Source organism: Hipposideros armiger, unplaced genomic scaffold, assembly GCF_001890085.2.
Source record: "Hipposideros armiger isolate ML-2016 unplaced genomic scaffold, ASM189008v1 scaffold_182, whole genome shotgun sequence".
Lineage (NCBI taxonomy): Eukaryota > Metazoa > Chordata > Mammalia > Chiroptera > Hipposideridae > Hipposideros > Hipposideros armiger.
The window spans coordinates 150,926-165,340 of record NW_017731532.1 but is presented as its reverse complement, the minus strand read 5'-3'; the positions used below and the strand labels follow the sequence as shown (position 1 = coordinate 165,340).

Genomic DNA, 14,415 nt, shown 5'->3' with positions numbered 1-14,415 from the left:
CTCCAGGTTGAGCTGTTGTTCAGCATCTTAGCTGTGGAGGGCAGTGTCACTGGCCCTCATATGTGGGATCCGAACCGGGGCCCTTTGGCATCCCAAGCGAGCTCTCAACCATCGCGCCACTCGGCCGGCCCTAATTGCTCTGTTTAGACTTTATCTTTTCATCATAAGAGTAAGTACTACATCTGTCCTAGATGGTAAACTGCCTAAATTTTAGACAGCTAAGCGTTACTTCTAGCTGTAACATAAAGCCTTTAGTATCCAATCACAATTCTAATTTCACATGCAACTTCTTCCACTACTTCTAGAGAGCCTTAAGAATCCACACATCAAATGGCAAATGCATTAGGACAAGCAAATTAAAACATTCACTGCTGGAAAGAAAAAACTAAGGGTCTACTACTTACTTGGCAGCTTGTTCATTAAGTATCTTTAAGTAATGCTCCACTGGACTGAGGAGTTCAGGAATTTCTAAAATAAATGTCTGGAGCAAATCTGACTGAACGTGGGAATTAACAGCAGGTATTAATGCTTGAAATTCTGACTTCAGGTGATAAAGGGTTTTGACAATCAAGAAGAACTCTTGGGTAGAACACTGAAAATAGAAATATTTATTACTCAAATAGCATTCAATACGTGAAAATAAAATTTAATTAGTGATCTTTTTGAAGTTAGAATCAGAATAAAAGAAAATTTTAATTTATTCTATAAACTAGTTAATTGTAATAAAGTAATGTTGATACCTTCTAATTGTTAAATCAACAGTTTAAACACTTTATAAAATAATAATTTAAAGCTATAAGGTAAATTATTTGAGAGATAGTAAAGCCAATACTTGCTCATTGCCCATATTTTTTCATTTTAAAATATATTGACCATATAGCAAAAATACAGTAAACAGTGTCAAAAATATAAAGGACAATTCTGGGGAAATATCTGACACATGAGAGATAAAGGGCAAAATTCTCCCAACTATAATGAGCTCTTACAGATTTTACATGGAAAAGATAAATAAAGAATAATGTCTAAATGAACTGAATATGCAGTTCATAAAAAAAGAATTCCAATAAGCACATGATTAACCTCACACATAATTAGGACAAGCAAATTAAAAATACAAAAGAGCACTTTCACTTATCAGAATGTAAGATATAAAAACTTGACAATAGCCAAGTAACACTGGGTGTTTTAAAAAAAAAACAAACTTTTATATACTATTAGTAGAGGGACAATCTTTTTGAATAATTTGACATATCTTTATAATAAAAAACACACATATCCTTTGACTAAGCAATTACACTTTTAAGAATTTAACTAAAAATATACTTTAACAAGTAGGGAAAAAAACATATATGAATATTTAAAGTGTTTTTAATAATATTCAAAAGATGAATACAAAACAAATATCCAACAAAGATCTTAGTAGGCAAAACTTATATAGTTTAAAAATTAAGTTTAAAAATTAAAGACACCTGTACACAATGACATATACAGATTGATATGGAATTCCATAATTTCAACTTACATTAAATATACAAAGTATATGTTTATACTATTGGGTTGTCGGAAAAGTCATGACGTATTTTTTCTACGTTTTTTGTTGCAAAAATGCGTCATGACTTTTCCAACAACCCAATACATATTATATATTTACACAATAAAATTTCACTTGTAATTCTTTAAATTATGTGCATTATTCTATAGAAATAAAAATATAAATAAAAAACTAATGAAAGGGTACACATGTAACTTACTCTAGTTACCTGTGGGCAATGAATATGTGGGGGTAATAAAGGAAGATTTTCTTCACTCTTTATTTTATACTCTTGTACACTGTTGTAACTTTTTAACATAAGCATGAATAATTTTTACATTAGAGCTTCTGAAAGAGAGTGGGCTGAACACGTGCATCTGATTTCACTCTATCTTGAAACTACAATCAAAGATTGTTTTAAAAGGCATAAAACCACAAAAAATAACTAGGAGAAAAGAAAACAGCAAAACATCTTATAAGCTATAAAGTAAAAAAATAAGTGGAAATTGACTCAGAAGACTCAAGATATTGAATCTTAAGCTGGCCCTGAAGAAAACTAGGGCCCAGCTTGAATCATACCAAGAATCCTACAAGACTCAAGAACTGGTGGCACAAACTATCTTTGGAAGTGGAAGCTGGAAGTTGGGAAGGATAGAAAATGATTGGTGGAAAGTGATTGAACAAGCAATAAATCTCTCGATCTCCTGTTCCTCTCCATGCCACTGAGCAACCACCATTCTCCCACCCTACAGGCGACTAGTCTTCTCTGGGGAAGGTGAACCACAGGCCACCTGAACCAGCTTCAGGCACAGTAAGGGTTAAGGGTATCACCAAAAGCAAGGGATTGAAGGAACAGTTGCAAACTGAACGTTGAGATTCCCAGTTGTTAGCTCCCAGAATATTGTTAGCCAATCAGGAGACTGAAAGAGTCCCTGGATAATCTCACAAGCCCAAGAGGAAAATCCTAAAGATACTATAGCAGGGTACCAATTCTAAAGATACTATGAGGATACCAATAACTGGACCAGCTAATTTACTCTATTGTTCACTTCATATTTTGCAAGTCACATTCAACTACATAGACCTTCCTATCAGCACTTTAGTCCTCTACTCTTAAAAAATGATCAGGCATCAGATAAAAAAATTATAATTATGAAATGCAAAGACCAAAACAATCAATCAATCAATAAAACCCAAAGGTAATAGAGCCTATACAGATAAAATAAAACTTCTAAATAATAATAATAATAATAATAATATCCTCAGTTAAGCAGAATATTGCAACCCTGAAACAAAAATGGGATGCTATGGGGAAAAAACGAAACATTGAGAGAACAAGAAGAAAACAAGAAATTCTTAGAAATTAACTATGATAGTAGAAATAAAAAACTCAACACAAAAGTTACTAGATAAAAGTGATAAAATATTCAAGAAGGTAAAGCAAAAGTATAGAGATAGAAAATACAGAAGAAAGTTAGAGATCAGTCCAGAAGATTCAATCAATTCAAATAACAGAGTTGCAGAAAGAAAAAAAAAAATTCAGGAAAATTTCCCAGAACTTCAGGATTTAAGTTGCCAGATTGAAAGGACTCAATACAATGAGTGAAAACAGAACCAAATTATGGAAAATCATCATGATATTTTAGATCATTTAGGGACAAAGAGAAAATCTTCCAATTTCCAGAAGGAGGGGTGGGGAAGAAAAGGAAAAAAAGAAGTCACACAAAGAATGAGGAATCAAAATGAGTTCAGACTCTTCAACAATAACAGTAGAAGCTAGTAGACAATGGAGTAACACAAAATTCTAAAGAAAAATAATTTATAGCCTAGAATTTTATACCTAAGCTACCAAAAAATGTGAAAGGAGTAAAAAGACACTTCCAGACATCAATGTTTCGAAACATTTACTTCCAATACCTCTTCTCAGGATGCTTCTAGAGGACGTACTCCACACTCCACCAACATGAAGGCATAAACCAAGAGGAAGACATGGAATACAGAAAAACGGAAGATTCAATTCAAGGGAAGAAAAGGATACTTAAAAAGGAAGCTGTACAAAAGGTATAAAGGGCAACCACTCCAGGTTGAATGAGGTCAGACGGCTCAAGAAAATCAAATTAATAGAATATTTGATGAAAGTAAATATCTTGAGACAGGACAACTTATGGTTTAGTTAAGTTCACATCATGAGTAGTATATATAAAATGGACTAGTGCTAACATCATATTCTAGAGAGATCACTATTAAGGAATGAAGTAAATTATGCAGGAAAATAACAAGTGAGGTCCAACTTAACAAAAGTTGAGTTTAAAGTGTATCATAAAGCACCTCTTCTCCAGAAAGGCCATGTACGCGTTATGCTGGGAAGACACATACAGGAAGCTGGACTGTTTGTATACATGTGGGGCCAGGAAGGTTCTGGCCAACAGTCACTGAATGATACATTCTAACCAAAGTAAAGAACTAAAAATAAACATTTTTAACATAATTTATGAATAATAACCTCTTATAATTATTGTCATTGGAGAGGCAAGAAAGGGATTAATTTTTCACGCTCAGATATGATGTAAAGTTTAAGTCAGCAACAGAAGTAGACTGAAAACCACAAGTGCTCTGCAACCAAGTCCTGAGTGCCCAAGCTGGGTTGTTGTCAAGTTTCTTTCTTTCAGTGAAGCTGCAAGAAAGCTGAGGACAAGGGTAAAGGAGCTGCCCCTGGAGTCACTCCTGTTCAGCTCCATTTCCCGCAGCAAACTTCTCTGGGGAAGAGCCTTAGAACAGACCGACCTGCGCGCACAGGACGGGAGCGCCCCAGCCTAAGCTCCATACTGAAAACCTGGGCTTATGCCAATCTGGCTAAGAAACTATTCCCACCTACAAAATTCTAGAATCACTGTCCTTTCAACATTGAGTAAGTGCTATTATCCCTTAGCAGTTCTGTGTCACTTTCTTACAAAATAGTTCTTGAGCAAAGTTAATTGGTTTCTGTGACTTGCACTATTTTCTAAGATTTGAATTTGAAGTTCTATCAAAAGAAATGTTTATTTTATTTCAGCATCAGCCCTCTGGGGTTCCTCTATTATTATCATCATGAAAAATACCTATTTGTGCCTATTCCATGGCACTGTCCATGCAGCCATATGATCTAGGCTTACCACTTTCACAGCCTCCCAACAGTGTTCCTTACCATTTTCTGAATTTCACATAATTGGCACAGTCTGTACCCGGATATCACTCACCATGTGGTACATACAGCAGAAGCTTATTTAGCATAATCTAATGATAAAGAGCAGACATATGTTTGATGGTGGGTTCCAAGAGCCAGCTAACTAATCTATGAAGATTTGGTTTAAAGCATTTAGACTTCTTAATGTTTTGGTTTGTTACCGTATCATTTCTAATTTTCACTTTTCAAACCAATCTTTAGGCACATTCTTCTGTAAACATTAAAACAGTAACAAGGAACAGCTTCTCAATGAATCATAAGTTCCTTTAGTAAAGTATATTTTGAAACTCTAAAATAAAGGTCATTCTTGCTCAACATATTGGTTACTTTTAAAATGAATTAGATTCTCTACCATATGATCTCACTTATATGTGGAATCTAAAGAAAAAAAAGCAACTCATAGATACAGAGAACAGATTGATGTTTGAAGTGGGTGAGATGGGTGAAGGTGGTCAAAATGTAAAAACGTCCAGTTATAAAATAAATAAGTTATTGGGATGTAATGTACAACATTGTGAAGACAATTAATAACACTGTATTGTATGTTTACAAGTTGCTGATAGAGTAAATCTTAAAAGTTCTCATCATAAAAGGGAACCCTCATGCACTATTGGTGAGATTGTAAATTAATGCAGCCACTATGGAAAACAGTATAAGGATTCCTCAAATAATTAAAAATAAGACTACCATATGACCCAGCAATTCCACATCTAGGTATTTATCTGAAGATAATGAAAACACTCATTCAAAAAAATATATGCACCCGCATGTTCGCTGCAGCATTATTTACAATAGCCAAGATATGGAAGCAACCCAAATGTCCATTGATAGATGAATGGATAAAGAAGATATGGTACATACACACACACACACACACACACACACACAATGGTATATTACTCAGCAATAAAAAAAGAATGAAATCTTGCCATTTATGACAACATGGATGGACTTGCAGGGTATTATGCAAACTGAAATAAGTCAAACAAGGAAAGACACATACTGTATGATTTCACTTATGTGTGGAATCTAAAAACACAAAACAAATGAACAAACAAAACGAAATAGAAACAGACTCATAGAAATAGAGAACAAACTGATGATTGCCAGAAGAAAGGGAGGTGAGGGATGGGTGAAAAAGGTGAAGGGGAATAAGAGATACAAACTTCTGGTTATAAAATAAATCAGCCACGGAGATGTAGTGTATAGCACAGGGAATATAGTCAATAATACTGCAATAAACTTTGTATGGTGATAATTACAACAGATCATTATGCTATATACCTGAAACTAATAGATTATATGTCAATTATATATCAATGAAAAAAGAATTAGATTCTGACCATTAACCCGAGTTTTTAAAATGTATAAATACACAAACTTTATGAAATGCAACATCAAAGTCAAGTTTAGAGAGGCAACAGATAAAGTAGAAATCATAGCAGCATGAAATGATGCTGCCATCTTGATGCCGTGGTGACTTTGACTAGCTCTTTTGATTCCCAACTGATCATTTTTCCAGCTTTGCTCATATTTTCTCCTGCAAAAAACAATAATCTCTGACATCTGTTAGTGAATCCTTTCAAGTAGAAAAGGCAAGGTGCTTGGACATCTGTAGCTTGAAGAAGCACGGACTGTCAGGCACTGGGTCAAGGATACAAAATAACAAATGGATTGACATCTACTCTGTAACCTCAAAAAAGTCCATCATAAAACTTTCAACTGTCAGCACGGCCTCTGCTATTGCCAGCAAAACAGCAATCATGCACCAAGTAATGGTACAACAGACACAATGACCCCATAACCAACTCACACATTTTTTTTCCTAGGGATTATCTTTCCCAATTCTGGCTTGTTCTTTGTTTTCAAATTTAGCTGAAGCACATGGAACAGTTACATAAGTCCTCTTGGGCACTGCAAGTATTCTCAGAAGTACTTATCGTTCTAGTAAAACTTTGTAGGGGAAAAGGCCTAAAAACAGTAAAGACTAACGAAACACTGATCGTAACTAAAATTCAGGCTTATAAAAATTGTTCTACAATAACATTACGACATTGGCAAGGATTCACATTTGGTCAAAAAATAAAATTTGTTTATGTAGGGACAGCCAGGAAAAACATGCAATGGTAGTCAAAACTACTTCATCAAAAACGGTAGCGTCCAAAAGGGTAGCTACTAAAAACCCACTCAAGGACCCTGGACTAAATACTAATTCTGTCACTAGCAAGTTACTCTCTCTCTCTCTCAGAAGCATCATTTTAGCCAAGGTAATGCAAGCTGCTGTAGCATTATATATAGACAGCAGTATACATAATTTCCCATCAGTAAGAAGGTGATAAGCATGGTATCGGCTCAATCTCATAAAGTTTTTATAAGGAACAAAGGGTCTAACGTAGGTGCATGACTTCTGCAATAGATGTAGCAATTATAAATATAACTAATTGATACTGCTTTTAAATCTTAGCCATATTTTGAAGTTATTTCCCTAAGTGTGAAAACCATGTCTTGTTATTTTTATGACAAACTATGAAGCTTAAATGATGAAAATCAAAATAATGCTTTTAACTTACTTCAATATCTAAGCTGGTTTATATAGTAAGACCACCACAAATAGTATAGCAGCAGATTCTTCTTCTGATTAAGTCAAATAAGAAGCTGTTTTGAGTCAAAAGAAATCAGGCATCTCTTTTTAAAAGTAGCTAGTCTAAGTAAATTTCCTGTTTTGATGATGGTCCCCATTTTGAGGCTGAAACAGAATATCCTGTATTATAAGAGAAGAGGCTCTATGTGTTGCTGTAGTTAACAGAAGAGGGCAAACTTTACTTTTTACAATGCAAACATTGGAGTAACATTAATTTGTGCAATGAAAATATCTGAGGATTCTCTTATGTTATCTGCAAGATTTTACAAAATAAAATAACAATAACAATAAAACCCTGAGATGTTTTCCTATAGTATCTAGTGTCCTCATGCTGAGGAACATTAGATTTAATAGATTTGATTTCTATCACACTTACTTTTTTGTGATAAATGCTACAGAGTCCTCTCTCTATGTCAGGCAATTTACGTAGATGATTTTCTATCTGACCGAACACACTGGATTCTGAATGGAGAACTTCAGACACAGCATCAAGCCGAGCATTCACTTCCCTGTAGAACAAAGTAATAGCACTATTCAGATGTGTTTTGAATTCAGAATGTAGACATTACTCACGCTAAAGCCCAACATTGTGTGAGGCGAACGTGATAACCACAATAAGGAAACAAGCCCAGCGCTGTGATGCACCACTTAGAAAAACACAAGGGAGACTCCTCCTCCACATCTCGGGCCCTTTCCTGACCCTCATGATTTGAATCAAAGAGCAGAAACCATACAAGAAGAGTCATTAGGTGGGGCAGGATGGCTCGTCAGGGTTTCCTTTCTTCCTGGGTCAATACCCAGAATACGCTTCCCAGCCTACCTTGAAGCTAGGTATAATCATGTATCCACGTTCTAGTCAATGATATGGGGGTCGGAGCGATTAAGCCACTTCTAGCCCATAAACACCTCCTGTGAGAGCTTTCTCCTTCACTCTCTTCCCCTTTTGCCAGCAATATGTTGAGCTCAGGGCAATCTTGTTGACTCCATCAGCCTGGGTCAGTAAATGGAGCAAAGAAACCCTCCCGTCCCACATCCACTACCAACTGGATTTTACAAGAGTAAGAAATAAACTTTTATTGCATTTAAACCAATGAAATTGAGGATTTATTTGCTACAGTTGTTTGCATCACCTTGGCTACTATAATAGGTGTACGATGGGCAACTATATTTTCCTCTCTGAAATAACTATCTCAGTCAAAAAACAATTCATTCAGTTAACCAACTGTTTGAAAAAAAACATGGTGGCAGTGGTTGCATCAATCAACTCTGACTGAAATTGGATTACGCAGACCGAGCAAAGACGGAATCGCAATAGAAAATACAAAGGACGGGACATCAGGAGACATGGGAGACCAGGGCTGCAGGATTTTATCAATGGCCACATCCTAAGTGATGGGCTACTTGGGAAGAAATGATGAGGCTCTGCCAGCTTAAAGTGGAAACCCAACTGACTAAATGTGTCCTAAATGAGCTGTGGCCCATCTAGTACCTACAAACACCAAACACCTATCCTAGGTATAATGGCCATACGTGGTATTAAAGACTGAGATAAGCAAACCTATCTAGTGGATAGCAGGCCCTCAGTAAATGGATTTTTTTTAATGAATGAATGAATGAATGAACAAGCAAGCAAACGAAAGAATGAACTGACATTCTGGGGAAAGGGGAGACATCAGCTACTGAATACACATTTGTTTATCAAAGTTCTGTTGATATCACATACATTGATGTGAAAGGGCAAACCTTACATCAGAATCCTGCCTGGATGACTATTAAATTGAGTACTTTGCAATTAACCGAGTGCTTTTATCTTTAGTATCCTTGTAACTATCCTGTGAGGCCGTGCCTATTCATGATACAGATACTAATTTCAGGTCTCATTTCTCTCCATTCATCTCTTGCAAGAGAACAGGCATTTGGTTTCACATGACACATTAGAACAAGCCAGGGTTCTGTAGATGCCTTAACTGGCTCCTCCATTCTCAGAATTTAAGATTCTCTCTTAAATCCATCCATTTCTCTCCATCTCTTCTGCCATTATACTAGTCTAAGTAAAAGATCATTTCTCACAAAGACTACTAACACAGCCTCCGAACTTCCCTCCCTACATCCACTTCTCTTTTTCCAATCCATTCTTCACACTGTACCCTGAGAGGTCTTCCTAGAACCCAAATTTGTTTATGTCATACCTCAGCGTTAAGCTCATCAACGATTTGACATTGATCTTAGGTTCAAATCCTTCAAGACAACTGATCCCTGCTTACCTATCAAGTCCTACCTGTCACTCACCTGTCACTCTCTTCCTCTTAGTCTAAGTTTCAGTCAGACTGAATTTCTTCCAATATCTTGGTCACTCCAAATTCTCTAATATCAGGGCTTTCTAGTTTACTGTTCACTCTATCTTAAGACTCTTCCTCTGTCCTACCACCTACCAGCTCCACTTTGTTTGGCAAACTCCCAATCACCCTTCCTCTGGAAAGACTTTCTAGACGCATTAGACCAGGTTTAATCCTTTGCCAATCTTTTTTTTCTGGGAACCGTAATTGTACTTACTTCTTCACTGCCTTTTCCACTAGACCGTAAGCTCAAGGAGCTTTATTCCCACAGTTCTGGGAACACAATATATGTGCTCAATAAATAGTTGTTGAATTCAATTCAATTCAATTCCAAAGACTATATATAAAGTAAATCAAAATGAGGTGAAAAAAATAAAAAACTACATTTTCTTTGCATAGAATTGTTGTGATAAAATAAATCAATGTTTTACCCTAACGTTTACCCAAAATGTTATACAAATATAAAGTTTTATTTTAATAACTCACTCCTGCATAAATGAAAGATGACACCAATTGGAATAGACTAAGATGATGTTACAGATGGTGTGAGGACAGATAAAATAATGCCATCTGTGAATGTATAAGACAGCTGACAAAGATAGCTATTCTCAAAAATTATAAAGGCTGTTGTCTGAGATATGAAAAGATAAAAGCAAAAGAAGTTAACGAAAACCCGAATCATATTTACGAAGCGCACCAGAAGCCCACCAGAAGATTTTTTTTAATAGACAAAAAACTATAAATTTCTCAGAAAGAGAATGAAAAGGGTGTGCTAAATTGGTTTGCAATTTGGGAAAATACAAACGTAGTGGCTTTTATTTTAGCCTAGTGACAGCACAGGCAAAAGTATGTTGAGCATGATCTTTTTGGTTTTAACCCAGCCTTCATCTGTCAGGGAAGAAAGGGCTCACAGGTTAATAGTAACGCAGGCTGAGCAGGCAGATTCCCTCAGTTCAAATCCAGGCTCTACCATTTGCCAGTTATTTAGCTTTGCCCTGCTTTCTCCATCTATAAATGAGAATTAATAATGGCCCCTAACTCATAGAGTTGTTACAAGAATTCAATGAAATAATACATGTGAAGCACTTAGCATAATGCTTGGTACACAGTAACTCCTCAATATATGTACATTTGTAACTGTTACCATCATCATTTTTATGGTGATCATGATTGGCTTGCAAAATTTGGTAGATTCTACAAAGAACAGCATGGGGGAGTGGAGAAATAGTACCCAAAATATAATCTTGTAAATAACTGTGTGTGGACAGAACTTAAGACACAGACATGCAAAAAGGTATTTTGTGTAAAGTGAATAACAAGGAAGGATTAGTTAAGGAAAGCTAGTTCTGGGAGCTCAAGTGCTAAATCTGACTGCTAGTAGCGATTTGCAGTGCTACATTGAGATTGGTTACAGGCTGCACTGAGAAAGAATGCCATAACCAACTACAGATGTCTAACATGGGCAGGGAGAAGGTGAAAAGGTGTGTGGTACTGTTTACTACAAATCTCTCATCATTGGGGCAGTTATAATTCCACTTATATCTTTTATAAGCATATCAGAATGTAAAGGAATAAAAATGACTTCTAATCAAGTTTTTAAAATAAAACAGTTTACATACCTTAGAACTGTTTAATTAGCAGGAATAATACGACTTTCCAAATAACTATAATAAAACAATATGTCAGACCACTAGAATACAGAACAATTACTTTGGTGCAATCAGTGAGAAAGATTTGGTGATTGTGACAGTCAACAAAACTGAAAATAGCACTGTCAATTAGATGATGATAAAGATACCATCCCAAGATGCCCTATAGAATCTACAGTTGATCTTACAATATGATACATTCTAAATTAATGAAAAGGCACCTGAGTCATTTCATTCCATGTAACAAAAAACAATGGACTTGAGGCTCTGGGGATGACACAGATTCTTCTTTACCACCAAACCCCAAGGACTAAATGTGGGTGTCACTGATATCCTTCACATTTGAACTGGATGATGATGTTAGTATTTGTTGTGTGCGGCTATCACTCAGAAACACAGCTCTTGCCACTGAATGGACATGTCATTGAGTCTGTACCTGCTGGATACTATCCATGGAGATGCCTCTATAATTCTAACACAAGGTTATTTGGGAGGAAAAAGTTAAAATACAAATTGCTGGGGAGAGGTTGTTATTTTTGTTTGTTCTAATATTTTCTGAAAGGTTTGCTATAAAGACAGAATATATAAAATGAATAAATGAAATTCAGACATTAACACATTGGTCATGAGACATGGCTCAACCAACTACCTAAACAGATTTCTGCAGAAACATAAATCATAAGCCCTTTCCTAGGGTCTAAGCATTATTTCTTGGATCTACCTGGCTTCACCTTTCACATACACCATTCATTCAATTACTGAGTGCTTTCAAAGTACCAATTGTAGAAGGAGTGGAAGATGTGCTAGCAGAAGCTAGAACGGTAAGCAGGGACCTGGTCACGAGAGTAATGCAGACCACACAGGGGCTTTGACTTTATCCTGAGAGCAATGGGAACCAATGGCTAATGTTTAAAAGGACAGAAGAACAGTGGTAAGAAAACCGGTTAGAATCAGTAATCCAGGGGAGTGATGTTAGTGATCTCAACTGAGGTAGAGAATACAGGAATAAAAACAGCCCAGAGTTTCAAGAGATATTAAGGACATAAAATTAATAAGAGTTGTGTTAAGGGAGGGAGGGAGAAGGAGGAACTTAGGTAACAACTTGGGTAACGAGATGCCATCCATAAATATCATGCTCAAAACCTTACAAAGCATACAAGAAAGATATTATCTTCTTTATCAAGTTACACTCTAAAGAGCTATTCTGCATATTTACCTTGTTACAAATTGCAAATCACCCAAGGAGCTTTTAAGGATTTTTATTACTCGTATTTTAAAAAGGTACCGTTTTTACCAACAGACAATTCACCTTTTCAAAATATTAAATAGAACAATTTTCTGACAGCTATTCTCTATTATTAGTACAGGTCACAATCTGAGTCTTTGAAAAGAGTGTGATATGATTTCTGCTTTTGGTAATGGTGGGCCTGGGTCATTTCAGACCATCCTCCCCACTGAGAACAATTTCAAATTTCAAATAAAACATAAAAACATGTTCATAAAAGCATCAAAGAACAAATTTTTTTTTTTAGCTTCATACAGGTAATGCATTTTATTGAAAATTTTCTTCACTGACAATGGTGAAATCAAGACCCCAAATTACAAAACATGATGGCAGCTGAGACTTATAAAAATACAGCAAAGATCTATGTTTCACAGATTGTGCAATTTGTTTTCAAATCTCAGTCTGCCCTTTCATCAAAAAGGAGATCATGGAAACTGTGTTATACCTCACGATGGAATAGTAAAAAACTGCATTCCATTAACAAAAAAAAATAGACTTTGCTTCCAAATAGCACAAGCTTTTAAAGTTTTTAAAGGAATAACTATACCAAAATCTAAAACAAAGCAAGAGCCCAGAAAAATAATGCAGCAATAAAAGCTACTGTTGCACTGAAGGGGTATGCCAGAAGAATCTGCTGTAAAAATGAGCTGGCCTCATAGGAAAGGTGAACTTGCAGTCAGAGTTGGCATCATTTGAGAGCACTAAACATGTCAAACAGTGAACTTGAATTAAGATGGTCCCAGACTGGTACTGCCACCAGGAATCTGGCAGAAGCGAGAAACAATCCTCTCTAAGAGACAGCACCTTCATCCTAGCCCTCACATTATTCTTAAAAACATATTTCCAAGTACTAAAACCAGTAAACAAAAAGAAGTCAGATGAGTAAGAATCAGTAGAAATAATAGATAATAAAAACAAACATACAAACTACCAAGTTCTAGGGCAAGGGGAAGCCTGAATGATTAAAGATACTTAGTAAATCTAAAAGAAATCACCAAAATGGAGCAAATGAAGCACAGAACAGGAGGGGAAATTAGAAATCAAATCAGGTATGTAATTTCATTGTTTTACAGGAGATCTTTCTTTGCTCTCTAGCTCTAAGATTTTTATCTCTGATTTAATGTCATACAATTTAACAAAACAAGGCTTTCTTGTGCATTTTCTATTGCACTTTGGATTCATTGTGTTTCTAAACCTAAGGATTCACATCCTTCATGAAATATGGGAAATTTTCATCCTTTATTATCTCGTTGAATATTGTCTTTCTACTCTAATTTTCTTCTACTGGAAATCTGAAGAGGGTTCTGTTAGGCCACCTAATTCTCAGCTTGTATTTCAGTTTCGTATCTTTTAGCATATTGTTGTCTCTCTGTGCTACACTCCAGGTAATTTCTTCAAATATCATCCTGCATTTCAGTTTTTTAGTTTATTCCTGTTGAACCCACTCACTGTTACTAAAAGCTGTATGTGGTTCTTTTTTAAAATCAAACTGAACTCTTTTGATGGTATTTTTGTTCTGCATTCATGTTTTTTGTTTTGTTTTGCATTTCTTTTAACTTGGTGGTTTGATAGTTATCTTTATACCTGGAGGTCTTGATACTCTAAACCTGTTATAATTTCTGCTGACTCACACTCACAGTTACTTGTTTCCCCCTGTCTTTTCTAATTAGGGTTCATGAAAGCTCTTATGGAAGAGCTTTCTGTTCAGGATTCCTAAGAGGCCTAGAGCAGCGGTTCTCAACCTTCCTAA

General features: G+C 35.7%; 1 protein-coding gene across 1 annotated transcript in view; it reads right to left on the bottom strand.

Annotated features, from left to right (window-relative positions):
- The window catches only part of MSH3 (mutS homolog 3), a 93,793-nt gene that overhangs the window by 19,618 nt on the left and 59,760 nt on the right, over window positions 1-14,415 (bottom strand). The window contains exons 13-14 of the mRNA XM_019652581.1: window positions 7,772-7,904; window positions 405-592 (exon numbers count right to left, since the gene is read on the bottom strand). Of these exons, the coding sequence (XP_019508126.1) occupies window positions 405-592; window positions 7,772-7,904 (321 nt within the window). The remainder of the gene's footprint in view (window positions 1-404; window positions 593-7,771; window positions 7,905-14,415) is intronic.